Source organism: Berghia stephanieae, chromosome 2 (assembly GCF_034508935.2).
Source record: "Berghia stephanieae isolate SIO BIC M18660-M18661 chromosome 2, UCSD_Bste_1.3, whole genome shotgun sequence".
NCBI lineage: Eukaryota > Metazoa > Mollusca > Gastropoda > Nudibranchia > Aeolidiidae > Berghia > Berghia stephanieae.
In genome coordinates, this window is record NC_088361.1 from 61,515,725 (window position 1) to 61,531,622 (window position 15,898).

The 15,898-nt window shown below is 35.4% G+C and overlaps 1 protein-coding gene across 5 annotated transcripts in view; it reads left to right on the forward strand.

Moving 5' to 3' along the window:
* LOC144965280 (voltage-gated inwardly rectifying potassium channel KCNH6-like) overlaps nt 1-15,898 on the forward strand; it is a 302,154-nt gene that overhangs the window by 259,758 nt on the left and 26,498 nt on the right. For all 5 annotated transcript variants that reach the window (XM_078900455.1, XM_078900454.1, XM_078900456.1 and 2 more), the window contains 3 exons: nt 5,278-5,477; nt 12,484-12,571; nt 15,356-15,520. In XM_078900455.1, coding sequence (XP_078756581.1) covers nt 5,278-5,477; nt 12,484-12,571; nt 15,356-15,520 — 453 coding nt within the window. The remainder of the gene's footprint in view (nt 1-5,277; nt 5,478-12,483; nt 12,572-15,355; nt 15,521-15,898) is intronic.

Consider the following 15,898-nt stretch of genomic DNA (forward strand, 5'->3'; position numbering starts at 1 on the left):
ATGATTGGACAGATCTATCGTAACATACTGAACTTCCTATCAAGAGAAAAACCAGCGATTAATAATATCCATTTTGCGATAAACGATAAATAATTATTTAAAAAATAATTGAGCTTTTATATTGCGCAGTATCCACTTAACGTGCTCAAAGCATTTTACAAGGGGTCCCTGGCAAACAGTAACACTTAACGTTTAGGACGGACATGACGCCTGTTGGACGATATTACCAATGTTCGGACAAAGACAACGCTGTTAACAGACAGGTACTCATTTTACACCCGAATACGGTGAGAAAATGTGAGTAAAGAGCCTTTTCCAAGGACTCAACTATGCGCGCGAGCGAGGCTCGAACCCAGGACCTTCCGATCCGAATGCGAGTGTCATACCACTAGACCACATAGTCGCAATGTAATAAAATATTTGGACTCGACAAGGCTTAATTTTCCTTTATCCTTAACCTTTTCCTTCCACTTTTTTATCATACAACCAACCATCCACAAGACCGGTTTGTTAAATTTGAACTAAGCTGTGATATGTGTACGCGCTAAAGTCCTTGTCCAAGAAATCAACAAAAAATGTTGTTCAGCGCAAAGTCATAGGTTGTGGGCTAAGTGACCCGACCCAGGCCAGCTCAGCACACCGTGTCGCGATTTCGTTTAGGGCTCAGCGTAAGGTACGAGCGAGTCGCTGTGTTAGTGTTAGTGCACTCGCGCTATCTTGGTCGGAATTTGTTTTCTTTTCACAATATTTTTGAGACCGATTTTTTATATAATAATAAGAGAAAATGTTTTTTTTTTTCATTTTTCAAATAGCAAATATTTTTTGTAGTTTAAGCTCTGTTTTTGATAAGGTCCCTTTTGATAAATCACATTAGTAAAACAAACACAAAAATTAAAAAAAAAAAAAAGAAAAAGAGAAAAAAATTGAATAAAAGAAGAAAAATAAGTATTAAAATATAAAACATGCCTTACCTTGATAATTGCACAATTTAATATATATCCATTTGAATAAACACAGAATCTTTCCCTCTGAGTTACTGAACGCATATAAAAAGGTATGCATTCAGCTGCGGGCTTGGGACCGCCAATGGCCCATTAAAAGATTCAACAGTATAATAATGCATGAAATAGGACTTGTGAGGCTGGGAAAATGAGTATAAATAATTCATTATAACTACAAAGATGACAGTTTGGCTATTTTCCTTCTCTGTTGTTGGATTTTATTGTCACTGTCAGCTTGAGTGCAGAAACGTTTCAATAAAATATTTACAATTCTGCGTGTAGAAATTTTGCTGAGAACAACATCCAAATGAAACAGTGCTGGAAAATCTTGAAAAATTCTTACGAGTCTTGAACGACAATGCATTTCTCCAGACATTTTAAAAAAAGTGTAGCAGTATAGAATAAGATGAAAAGTTGCAGTCGAAGGGTAATTTAGACCACCTCTGTCCATTTCCTCAGTGTAGACTTTGACATCTTCAGGGAACACGTCTCCATCTGCTCCTCGCAACTTTTCATCCTTTAGGGCCACATAGCCTCCGATATAATAAAGAATCATTTTCTCATCAGATGATAGTGTGTTAGTAGTGAGAGGAAGGTCGTCAATGATGAGAAGTTCCGAGTCTGTCAGTTCTTTCCCACAGAGATCACAGGAATGTCCAGAGGAGTTAAAATCAATATCCTTCTCAAATTCAATAAAAAGTTTGGCCCTGTCTATATGATGACAGTTCAAAAGATCTTGAGCTGTTATATAAAAATTGCAACCAGCTGACATCCTAAAATGAGCAAAATGCTTCTCTATGACATCTTGTTGGAAGAAACCAATGGCAACATATTGATGATGGACAGAGTTTTTTTGTGTCAATAGGTACTTTGATAAGTCAATAAGGCATCTGCAGGTCCAAGCTAAAGCATTTGCTGTGTCTCTTGTGAAGGATTTTTCCCTTAGAACAGGACTTGATGCTGTCATCCGGTCAGCAAGCAGTGCCCATTGATCCAGGATATTCAATTGATGACTACCAGCTTCTGAAAGTTCAATACATAATCGATCTGGGTCACGAAAACGAGTGCTTTGAAAGGGAGACTTCGTGTTAAAAACTTTCCAAAGCTTCAAAACTTCATCTATAAATAAGGCAGTGTTGATCCAAGAACTGACAGACTTTGATGACGATAGTAGCCAATTTATCAGGGTAATCAACAGCATATCCATAAATGGTTCCTCCTCTGTATGAAACTGATGCCTTGACATAAACTTCATCAATAATCAAAATACAATTTCTGGATCTTTCTTCAAGATGATTAAAAACATTCGTAAAGAGATTTTCATCAGAGGTGTTATTTGCCACACTTGTAATTCTTTTCATGGTAGAAATAGATGGTAATTGTAAATGATTACGAAGTTCAAGATACAAAGCACGGGATTTTTCATACCATGAAAACGCTAAAAACAGGTCCTCTGCAGAGTAAAGCCTTGAGTTTTTCGACGCCTAGGTTGTGGGGCATCGCGTGCGTGGTGAGTGAACGGAGCAGCGGATTTTGGATTCCCTTTTGTAAAATAAGGGCGAACACACACAACACACACAAACACACACACACACACACACACACAAACCAACAATCTTCCTGGTTGGCGCGTGCTAGACTTAGGTCCGTCTCACTTACAAAAGATGAATTGTTGTTTACTTCTGATACAAGTCGCCGTCCGCAAACATGGGAAACGAGAATGCCTCTTGATATAATTAGCACATTACATTCATCTTGGAGGTTATAACTCGAACCAGTCAACTGTCGTACTCTAGAAAGACATGTAGCTATATAAAAATTTGGCTAGAAAACTCGTCCTTCAAATGTCGATCGATTTTAATTGAATCGATGGATATTTTTCGAAGGACGAGTTTTCTGGCCAATTTTTTTAGATACGAGTTTTTCTAGAGTACGACATTTAACTCTCTCCTTACCAGCTATTTTCAGAATTTTACCCGAAACTTCATACCCACCCAACACAAAGATAGATGTTTCAAACTGATATTAACGAGCATATTCTATATTTTGTTCAGAAAAATTAGCTTTGGAACACAGTGTCAAGTTTTTATAGCTAGCTATATCTATAACAAAACGAAATCAGAATAAGAAAACTGTTGGTTGCATCTTAACGATTGTGACGATTTTTCCTATAGTATAGGTGATAAGGAGAGGGTTAACTGGTTAATAAAGATTACCTGCAAATGTGTATGGCTTGATTATGATGCGTTATAATTTCGCGGGCTCCGATTGTTTTATGTTGATTTTACTTAGTAAACACTCACTTTCTGCTCATTATAGTTCAAATATGTTTGGATTGATTTTTTTTACGAACCAGATCGAATGTAGATGCAACTTTTAATACCGTTCCTAAATGGTTTGCATCGATAGTTATCTTTTCTTTCTATATCTAAATGCTTTGATCAGCTGACACACATACACACACACACACACACACGCACACACACACAAACAAACACACACACGTACAAGTTTGAAGAAAATACGAAGACTGATGATTAAATTGATGATTAAAACAGATGTTCATTTCGTTATATCGGAGGCTCTATGTCATGATATTCAATTTTCATGATTTAAAGCATAGCTCCTTTACAATGTTCTCTATTTTCAATAGTTCTACACAGTACTACGACTAGGATAGATAATAGAAGACTTGGGGTTTTATTTTATCGCAATAGTATCGAGTTCTATTGATTATTTATCAATTAACTTAAGGAAAATGAAGAAAAAAATTATATCAAATAAAAGGAGACGTTTACTATATAGCTATATGGGAACATAATTTAAATATTTTTCATATAATAAAATCACAAACATTTTTACAGTAGAAAGTTGATCTATTATTTAAGGTGAACAAAAACTGTGATTGAAAACATGATTTAAGGATCGAGGTTCAATAGTTTATTTTAAGTCTTCGGCCAATAACCATAACATAATCTGTCTGAACAAATTATTCTAAGCACATTGATAAGGGAATACGATTATTGTATTATCTAGTATTAATCAATATTGGTTAAAAACAACAAAAATATTAAAAATGATAATGACAGTAACGATGATGATGATCATCATGATAATGATGATGATGACGATGATGATGATGATGATGATGATGATGATGATGATGATGATGATGATAGTAATGTTAACAATAATAATAATGATAATAATAATAATAATAATAATAATAATAATAATAATAATAATAATAATAATAATAATAATAATAATAATAATAATAATAATAATAATAATAATAACGATAATAATAATCATAATAATAATAATATAATAATAATAATAATAATAATAATAATAATAATAATAATAATAATAATAATAATAATAATAATAATAATAATAATGATGACAGCACTTATAATAGTTTGTAATGATGATGATGATGATGATGATGATGATGATGATGATGAGATGACGACGACGACGACGACGATGATGATGATGATGATGATGATGATGATGATGATGATGATGATGATGATGATGATGATGATGATGATGATGGTAACAACAAGATATATCTCTGCATACTTCCTTGTACCACCTTCAACAATTATCTATCATCAATAAATTTGAAAAAGCATGATAAAATAATCTGGACTCATAGACAACTCCCATCGATAAGTTTTCACCAGCATGTTCTCAGAATACAACACAACGACGTTCTGACATTCTAGTGCATGCGATGCATTTACTTCTGTACCACCGACTAGATTTGAAACACACCCACACATACTCATGATCAAACAAACAGAAACTATACACAAACAAACATAACCATACACAAATAGACATATACTTTTTTGAGATACTTAGATTTTTTTTTTTTTCGATGCTGCGGCTTTGTGGTCTAGTGGTATGACACTCGATTTCGGAACGAAAGGTCCTGGGTTCGAGCCTCGCTCTCGACGCATAATTGAGTCCTGTGAAAAGGCTCTTTACTCACATTCTCTAACCGTACTCAGGTGTAAAATGAGTACCTGGTCGTTAACAGCGTTGTCTTTTCCGAAAAATTGTAATATCGTCTAACAGGTGGCATATCCCGTCCTACATGTTAAATGTTGCTGTTGACCTTTGTAAAGCCCTGTGAGCACATTTAGTGGATAATGCTCTATATAAAGCTCAATTTTTTTTTTATTTAGATGGATTGAAAAGATTTTCATACAGGTACAATGGTATATCCTGAAAAATAACTTTTATAATCATTTTTCCCCAGCTCTAATGTACGCCAGTATCTTCGGTAACGTTTCCGCCATCATCCAGAGATTGTATTCAGGAACATCGCGTTATCACACCCAGATGCTGAGGATCAAAGAATTCATTCGGTTCCACCAGATCCCCAACCCTCTGAGGCAAAGACTGGAGGAATATTTCCAGCACGCTTGGTCCTACACCAATGGTATTGACATGAATATGGTGAGTAACAATGGTGTTGACATGAATATTGTGAGTAACAATGATAGTGACATGAATATGCTGAGTAACAGTGGTGATATGAAGACAGACTTGCCTATTATTACGAAAAATTCGTAGTTTTTAAAAACATTTTGGCTTTACCACAGAGCTGTATAGAGACATAGAGACACTAAATTCACTAAAACATGTTGACAATGAAGTTTTGGTGCCATAGGACATAAATTGAGGAGTTTAAAGGATTATGCAATCTGCTAAATAGTTTCGTATTTCATGAAGTTAATAACAGTCCCTACTATTTTTCCGAGCCTGAAAACTACGAAATTTTACAATATCAAGTAGACAGGTCTGTATGAAGAGTTGATTATTACATGACTTTTATAACGTTGTAAAGTTGTATCTTCATCAATCTCATCACTATCATCATCATCATCATCATCATCATCATCATCATCATCATCATCATCATCATCATCACCATCATCGTTTTAAATGTTTTTGGAGCACCATTCATTTGGCATTGAGTTGAAACACAGGATATGACAAAAATATATGCTTGATGGGATCACTCTCCATTTGTTCGTGTGTTAAACTGTTCCATAATCTTTTGACAATGCTTAGCTATGGTAAATTTCACGACAACTCCGCCTGGTCGTGAGAGGGACATTATAGCGTATATCTTCCCTCTCACGGACAGGCAGAGTTGTAGTATCTGTAAGCCGTGAAAAAAAATTATTTATTGTTTTCTGGTACTTTTGTTTTGTCAGGTTTGTTTTGCTTGTAAAAAAAAAGTTCATAAGAAATTTGGTTTTAGTTTGAGGCTTTCATCTTGGGTCTTTCCAGTAATATCGATATCCTTGTGTGCAGATCCTAGAAAAGGCTGGAACACCTAAGGGTTTACCTTACTTGATGAAACAGGTGGAGAGAGAAAAAGATAGAGAGAGAGAGAGACAGGGGGGGGGGAGAATTAGATAGATAGATAGATAGATAGATAGATAGATAGATAGAGAGAGAGAGAGAGAGAGAGAGAGAGAGAGAGAGGGGGGGGGGGAGCGAGAGAAAAAATAGGAGAAGGGGAGAGAAGGAGACAGTGGGGTATTTGGAAGACATGTGGATAGAGAAGTGAGGGAACTTTATTTAGCAATACGACTAAAGTAGATTGCGATCTCCAAATTATTATATTCAACGTATCAACAGGCTTTTGAATCCTGGGATGTTGGCTCAATCAGATTATCAGACATCTTTGTAAATCTTCACCTGCGGCAGGTAATTTAAATAATTTCATCGCGGCAATTTATTAGTCTGCCATAGGCAATTAACGGGAACACCAGACGGGATAAACAAGCAGACACCCCCTCCCCCACATGACGTAAAAACTGACCTGTCGGTCCGTTAACGTATGGGGTTCATGTTTCTCGCAACACTTATTCTAACAAAGAATTTGGCAGTGAGATTCATCGCTTTGACGGTAATTCTTGGACTGCAATACACCGCGGTACCGATACTTTGGAAAATGCCCAAAATTGAACCATTAAGAAAATATTTTTGACTTAACATCTCTTTTAGACGTTGGGTCGCAATTGTATAAGCTGCTAACGACTCCACCTGCTCAAATGGCTATAATAATATAGTCTCCAATAACTGTATATTATTAGTCACAGGCAAAACAGTGGTCTTCGCTTTATTATGTATAAAGTCCACAATACATTTGTTTGTTGTCAACTATAGTTCATATCGAAATCAGTTTATAAATCTTGCCGACTTTTTACATATGAGGCTGTGCCACCAGGTCGTTTTGTCACTTTCGTCACAAAAGCACTCCGATACTAAGTTATTTTGAAAGACTTTTTATACCAGTTGAATAATGTAAAATACACCAAAATCTGGCGATCTAGCTCTAAGAGAATAGAGAAATTATTTCTTATATTATAAGAAATAATTTCTCACAGGTTAAAAAAGTGCGGACAGAGTATCAACTTTGACATCGTATGTATATAAAAAAGATCTTAACATTTTGTCAACAAGACTGAATCCTTAAATATTTTTTCAGTATATAATTTCTCCATTGATTTCTTTGCATTTCACTGCAGTCTTGTCCGTTTGACCCAAAGAAGTCCGAGTATCGAGGCGCATCGCTGCCATGCTCAATGCGCTGTGAGATACTTTATTCGTCACCATGAATTGAAATAAACTTTCTCATTTCTTAGAACAAGTCGCCTTTCGGAACGAAGTTGACGTCACTCACATCTTTGTTGTTGTTAGACATTTTAATGATTCGTTCTCTTAGTAAAAATAATTGTAACCTAAGGTGTCAAATTTAAATAAAATCAAAATGGTTAACAAAGGTCACTCCCCTAAGGATTAGTAAAATTTTGAAATGTATTGTTATTTCATCTTAAAATGATATATTTTTTGCCCCCTGTATTCACTTTTTCCATTACCTAACAATTTTCGTGTATTACTCGTTTACCTATTAGCATGAGCTTTAAACAAACGTTTGCAAAATATCCCTCTTTAACGCAATGTGAATTTCCGTCTCATATTTATTTTATGGAAACAGTTGTGATTACTTCGTAATAAAACCGTCTTTAATAAGCTTGAACGTAAGATCAAAATCCTTGCATTTTAAAGTTTTTATGTCATTTGCCGAGCAGCTTACCAGTTAACCATCGTAGTCTGGAAAAACTCGTATTTAAAAATTTGGCCAGTAAACTCGTCTTTCAAATATCGATCGATTTGATTGACCTTCATCTTGGCAAAAAAAACCTCTCTTCACGAAGTCCCAGGTTCAAGAGTGTTTCCCAAGATGAGGGTCATTTAAATCGATTGATATTTGAAGGACGAGTTTTCCGGGCAAATTTTTAAATACCACATTGACGGCGATTAACTGGTTAAACACGAACTCCAATCTGTCTGTTTTCCTCGTGGAATATCAAAAGAGAGATGAAATAAAAATGAACCTAATTTGTCTGCGCCGATGAAGGCTATAATAAAACTTTTTTTTTTTTAATGAAATTTCAATTCACAATTTCAGACTTCATCCAATGTAATCAGGAAACGAAAGGAACTTGCACACCTTAGAATTATCCATTAGGCCGTGTGTCCATTAAAAAAGAAATTAGACCACTATCCACATATATTCCTTCCTTTCATCAACATTTATTACACTCTTTTCGTTTCTAAAGTCGATTTTTAAAAATAATATTTTTTTTAATGAAAAAAAACAAACTTGCAAAGCATTTGATTTTAGTTTAACATGCGCATGGCTTCACCATGCTCAATGCGCTGTGAGACACTTTATTCATCACCATGAATTGAAATAAACTTTCTCAATTCTTAGAGCAAGTCGCCTTTCTTGCCTATAAAAGGAACGAAGTTGACGTCACTCATCTCTTTGTTGTTGTTGTTAGATATTTTAACGATTAGTTCCCATTAAATTCTATCAATCAGACCAAAATAATAAATAAATAAATAAAACCCCGCTCAATGTTACTCATGATTTTGTGTATTGGTGGCGGATGTTGTGATTATTTTACATAAACGCATCGCATCATTTGCCTGGTAATCATCCCTTCTTGGCAGCTGCAAGAATTGTGTGTTCACGGTTCTAATAAGGCAAACCAAACCACTTCGTTATTAATTTAGCTGATCCTTAAAAGTATGCCACGGGTCAGCGGAAAACAGGTTTAATCATTTCCCAATGGTGGCTTTTTATACAACTTTGAACTCCATCACTATAGACGCTGGAAAAATGTTTTTCTCACCACTCAATGATTTTAGAAGTTCTTGGGTTTCGACAGAAAAGTAATAAATGAGTAAACATAAATAAATAAATAAATAAATAAATAGAATAAATAAATAAATAAATAAATAAATAAATAAATAAATCGGTTTTATAAAAAAAAACGGTAATGATTTTTAGTACAATATCTTTCCACCCGGCCATCTCGTCGCCCATTAGTAAGTCACTTTATTTTTATACAACTGGCGTCAATGCTTTGCAACATCGGCACTATCTATAGATAGAATGCGCTTGGCCAAGGAGTTCACAACATTGCCATCCGGAAGTATAACGGACCAACACACAAACTCTTTGTAACCATGAACTTTTATAGTCTGGTAAATAGTTTAGTGAGAACAACTCACAAACGCGGATGGCAAAAACAATAACAAAGGCCTGAGTGACGTCATCTTCGAACTATCTATACAACTGGCGTCAAGGCTTAGAAACATCGGCACTATCTACACAACTGGCGTCAAGGCTTTGAAACATCGGCACTATCTACACAACTGGCGTCAAGGCTTTGAAACATCGGCACTATCTACACAACTGGCGTCAAGGCTTTGAAACATCGGCACTATCTATACAACTGGCGTCAAGGCTTTGCAACATCGGCACTATCTACACAACTGGCGTCAAGGCTTTGAAACATCGGCACTATCTATACAACTGGCGTCAAGGCTTTGCAACATCGGCACTATCTATACAACTGGCGTCAAGGCTATGAAACATCGGCACTATCTATACAACTGGCGTCAAGGCTTTGAAACATCGGCACTATCTATACAACTGGCGTCAATGCTTTGCAACACTGGGACTATCTATACAACTGGTGTCAATGTTTTGCAACACTGGGACTATCACGTGTATATTATTAGCCCGGGAATTGATTGTTGGATTAGAATTTCAAAAGGCCACTTGGTTACTCCGGCATTGTGTCAGAGTGACATATTATATGTGCACGTCGCATTGAGCCCCATAGAACCGGTATTTATACCAGTTAAACAGACAATTGCAATCGATTACTACCCTTGCATAAGACGCTAGTCTATCGCAAAGTACTTTCCGACAGATCAAACAGACCGAGCTACCCAGTCATGCTGGGTGGACAGAAAAAAATAAAATAAACATCGACTTCACCCGAGATTGAACTCTGCCCTTTGCATGTGAAGTGAGTGCTTTACCAACTTAGCTATTGGGGCTTCCAATCAAAACTGAAACTTAGGTTAATGTTATATTATGCTTAGTTGAGGGCAATGGGCTTTGTTTGTTTCTGAAAGTGATAAGGGTTAAGAGCTGATATTTCTGGTCGTTTTAACGGTTGGGAATCATTTTGGCATCACGTTGTACTTATCAGCAGGTCTGATAATCCAAATCGTTATGGCCTCATTGTCGTAAATTGAAATGTGCACTCTCAAACTAACTTAAGATATTGTCCATTATACCAATGTTAAATCAACCCCATAAACGCGTTCGGCCATCGTACCTGCTAATACGTGCACGTTGACCCCGACATAATAATATCCTTTTTTGAGTCGGCAGGTCATATGTAAATTGAATACGGTGTAGTCTATATCTAGTGTTGAACCCTTAGATGCGGGTTTAGGTTGTGCCCTGGTCTGGCTGGCATCCTGTCATATAATTTTCATTAAAAGTGATGCATTAAAGAGCAGGCACTGTTATACGATAACGAGTCTGAAGAGATCTCCAGTCGAGACCGTTTCCTCTTGTATTTTTCTCTCTTTATTGTCTTGCACTGCTTCATACACACTTGTCCAGACTTCATCGTTATTAACTCACTCAATCCGAGAGATTTTTCCTACTTTTCAAAATTGGGTTAAAATGTATTAGAAATGAGCATGTACATAGATAGTTTTATTCAACTACCATTAACATGTAAAAACCAAAAACATTAGCATTGGTACTACACCTCATAAAAATGTAATAAATAGGCATGGGGTAAAAGTAACCCGGGTAAACTACGGATGTAGTCGGTGTTAGGGTTGAATGAGTTAAGAGGGTAGTAAAAGAGATGCGATCCGGTCTATTTCAGATACAACTAGATTAACAACAATGTTTGTGCATCCTTTGTGAATTCGTATTAAGCGGCAGTTATAACCTGATAAATAATGTTAGGGATGAGATTATGATATTTAGGATTACCGTATCGTATCGTATCGTTTAAGAGCTAATAGGTTCTCAAAACCTTTATATGCTCTGTGTAACTTTTATACAGATACAATTTATCAATTATATAAATAGTATTCAATGTCGATTATTTGCTAATATTGAGAATTAAATATCTAAAACATAAATAAGTGTCATTAAATATTCGCAGTAGATATAATTAACTCTATTTATATTCAATTGGCATGTCCAATTTGTACATTCGAGAGTTACAAATAATTGATAGATATACAAAATACAATAATATCCTATGTCATGTCACACTGTTCGTCAAAATCAAATATTATATTGGTAAGCTCTTTATCAACGGCATTCTTAAAATTATTATTTGAATAAGAATTTTTTGTCTCAAACTTTAGATTATTCCAAATTGGCACGGTCCTTTGAATTAGATTAGATTTTCTTATAGACGAATCTTTCAACAAATATCTTAAACTTATCTCTCCTAGTGTTTGTAACATGCGAACAATTTTTAAAAATCATAATAATCTATATTGTAAGAACCGTGCACGAGTCTATCTATATATGAATAAGATCACCTCTTATTCTACGATATCTTATTGAAGGCAAATTTAGATATGTTAATCTTTTTAAATAGGATAGATGTCGAATGTATTTCTATCCTTGAAAGTGATACAGACTCGTATTAAAATATATTTGATGGACACGGAGACTAATGTAAAAGTGTCGGGATTTACAGTATTTATCTTCAAACTTCTTACAAAACAAGGATGGAACTATAAGCAGGTGCAGAGAAATGCCGTTCGCATAGATCGATTTAATTCCCACTTGTATTCGAACCTCATCGAATGTCTAAGACCAGTTTCATCCATCAACCATCACCACCACCACCACCATCATCATCATCGTCATCATCATCATCATGATCATGATCATCATCATCATCATCATCATCATCATGATCATCATCATCATCAACATTTCATCATCACCATCATTATCACAATCATCATCACGAACTATATTCGAACAGTTCCGAATTAGATATATTTATTTTATACCAACATTTTCATCCTACAGGTCCTCAAGAGTTTTCCAGAATGCATCCAAGCCGATGTGTGTCTTCATCTCAATAGAAATTTACTACAGAATTGTCCAGCTTTCAAAAGTAAGTATCAAATACGTCGTCGATATGCCAATTTCAGAGCAAGCCCAGCTGATGATCATGCTCTAAGTCACTCGTCATTTAATAGAAAAGTCCTGGGTTAGAAATCCAATAAAGACATTTTAGATGTGGTGGATTGGTCGATGGAGTCAATTGTAGAGCGTCCCTCTCGTATCCTGGCGGGTGTCTTGTAACAGTTCGGTCGTGGGTTCAAATCCTCATCGCCCCAAAAGTTTTTATTCTGTATTGCCTTATGATAGTTTACTACTCACTTCATTTCTTCTTATTATCAATATAATTGCTTTCTCCGCTCATTTCTCTGGATTAAGATTTTTACCCACGATGTTTAAAGGCCACGCTCAATGAAATGTTCACAGTGATGTACCAGTTAAATCGTTTCTCAGCCATATTTCAGTCTGTGTTACCGAACCGTGAAGTCAGTGATCTCCACGGCGGGCAATCTTAATATTGGGTGCATTCCTTATTTTCATTATTTGCAACAGCTCACTGTGAACTTTTCATCAAAATAATTTTATTGGTTATATTTGTATTTTATTAAAGTATGTACCTATATAATAACATTTTGAAAAGTGATTTCTCAAATATAATTGGTGATATCTCATTAACCAGACGATAGATTTCCTCAGTTGATAAGAGAGACGCATGCGCAATACCATGGTGACGTTCTCTCTGTAAGAGCATGTGCACTTACTGGCTTAAGTCCGACATTTGATTTTACTCCAACCTAACATCATGTCTTGCCGCTGCCAACAAGAGAGCTGAACGTTTCAATTACTGTTACTGATATTTTAACAAAAATGCGGAGGTTTTTATTCGTGATTATAACTAGATATGTGGGAACGAAAACATGATGGCAGCAATTACGATTTGAACAAAAAAAAAAAATAATCAAAAGGTAAAAAACCCACCCAGCGAAAGAAAGTCACGCTTCTCTCCACCCACCGCAATCTTTTATTCAATTAATTTCCATGTTTTCACTCAATTAATTTCCATGTTTTTGAGGCTTGAGACAACCATGGACCATAGTGAATAAATGGTAAATTAAATTGAATTGATGGAACATGGGAACACACTTCCCCAAAATAACTCTGTTGTAATTTGATGAAATACATATTTATTTTATGATTAATTATGACTGTTTTTTTCCTGAATGTAGAAAGATTTGCTAACTGGTATATTTGGTTACTGTGCTCAGAATCACGCAACTGTTATTAATGATGCTTGAGAAAGTTTGACTTTTAAAATAATCCGACGAGTCATAAATTGAAAACAAATTCTCTAAAAGTTAATTTTACAAAGAGTTAGGTGTTTCCGAGTATTCTCTAATTGTCCAGCAACACAGTTGTAACAAAAACAAGCGATGGTAAGCGTGTTCAGTGACTTCAATGATTGACAATGATGGCAAAACTCTGGCATTGGCATGGTGTATTTAGGCACTTTAGACACATTACACCACTCGAATCAGGCGTGGAAAAAACTTTCTGACTGTTACCACTGACGAATGTTTAAAAAATGATAGGGAAAAAAGGACAAAGAAAACCACATAAAAAAAAAGAAAGAAATTTTTTTTTAAAGAGGCGGGTTTGTGCTGGAATAAGTGTGCAATGAACATAATTTGATTCTATAATACTTGCTGGGAGATCAATGAAGCATAATCCAACCATTCAAGTGATATACATTGAGTATATATACCTTTTTTTTCAAAGTTTATGGGAATCTTTTCAAAATGCGCATTTATCTTTAATTAAAAACAAACATCCATAACGTAATAATTATATGATAAAGCAGAAGGAACACAAACCGAAGACACGTGTTTGCAGGTCTGATAACCGAACGCAATTATGGGCTTGTTTTTCAATTGTTGTAATGGAGAATATTTTAAGTTGGTTTGAGAGCATTTCCATTACAACAATGAGCCCATAATGTTTTGGGTTATCAGACCTGCAAATACGTACACGTCGGCCTGAACACCTTAGCACTATAAAGGCTACGTGCCCTTTTCAGACGAATCTTAAAACTTTGAAAATGGACACCATAAGTGCACTTATTTAAAAGCAAATAAGAATTCCTTTATGATTTAAGATTTTATAATTGATGAGTTTGATGCCCTTTTAAAAATGTATTGATGATTTGGCGCAACAGTTTATTTTCATGACTCCACGAATCAAAAGCAGCTATAAGCAGTGACGTCATTATACTATTTGTTTTGTGTAAGAGGCAACAGTAGTTACCCCTTGAACTCCCTCAGGTTCGCAACGTTAAATGAAATACAATTCGTTCTAATACACCGAAATTGATGAACGATAAATAATGTTTCGGGCTCTTATATTATTCCTCTACTTCGTACTAAAAGCAAATGCATTTAAACACCACAGCTCTCTACTTTCATGGAATAATTGATGTTGCTTTCCGTATTTTAATGGAAAAAATAATCCCTGATGATTAATTGACAGTCTGTGGCCTAAGCTCATAGATAGTATGAAGTTGACGTCACTCGTGTCTTTGTTATTGCTTTTTGCCATCCGCGTTCATGAGTAGTTCTCACTAAACTGTATTAACCAGACTATAAACGTTCAAGGTTACACATAGTGTTATGTATTTGTCCGTTATACTTCCGGGTGGCAATGTTGTGAGATTCTTAGCCAAGCGCATACTATCTATAGATAAAAGTTGAAAATCTTTATGATTTCAGTTCGTAAAATTTGTTTACCTAATATGTAATACTTCTGATTTCTTAACCTATCCTCAATCTCCTTCTCCTCCAAGGTGCAAGTCCAGGGTGCCTCCGTACATTGTCTATGAAGTTCAAGACAACTCACGTCCCTCCGGGAGACACTCTGGTCCATAGGGGAGATGTCCTGACCGCCCTATATTTTATATCCAGGGGCTCCATCGAAATACTTAAGGATGACATCGTCGTAGCTATTTTAGGTAAGAGGGATAACAATAATATTTGTCGTTTGAAAGTCCTTCGATCACAATAATAGTATTAGTAACGATATTGATGATGATTCCGCTGCTGCTGCTGCTGCTGCTGTTGATGATGATGATGATGATGATGATGATGATGATGATGATGATGATGATGATGACGACGATGATGATGATAATAATGATAATAATATTGATAATGATGATGATGATGACGACGAGGATCTCGACGACGACGACGACGACGACGATGATGATGATGATGATGATGATGATGATGATGATGATGATGATGATGATGATGATGATGATGATGATGATGATAATGATAATTATGATTATGATTTGTACAGTATTAACTTTAAATTTTGTTCCAAA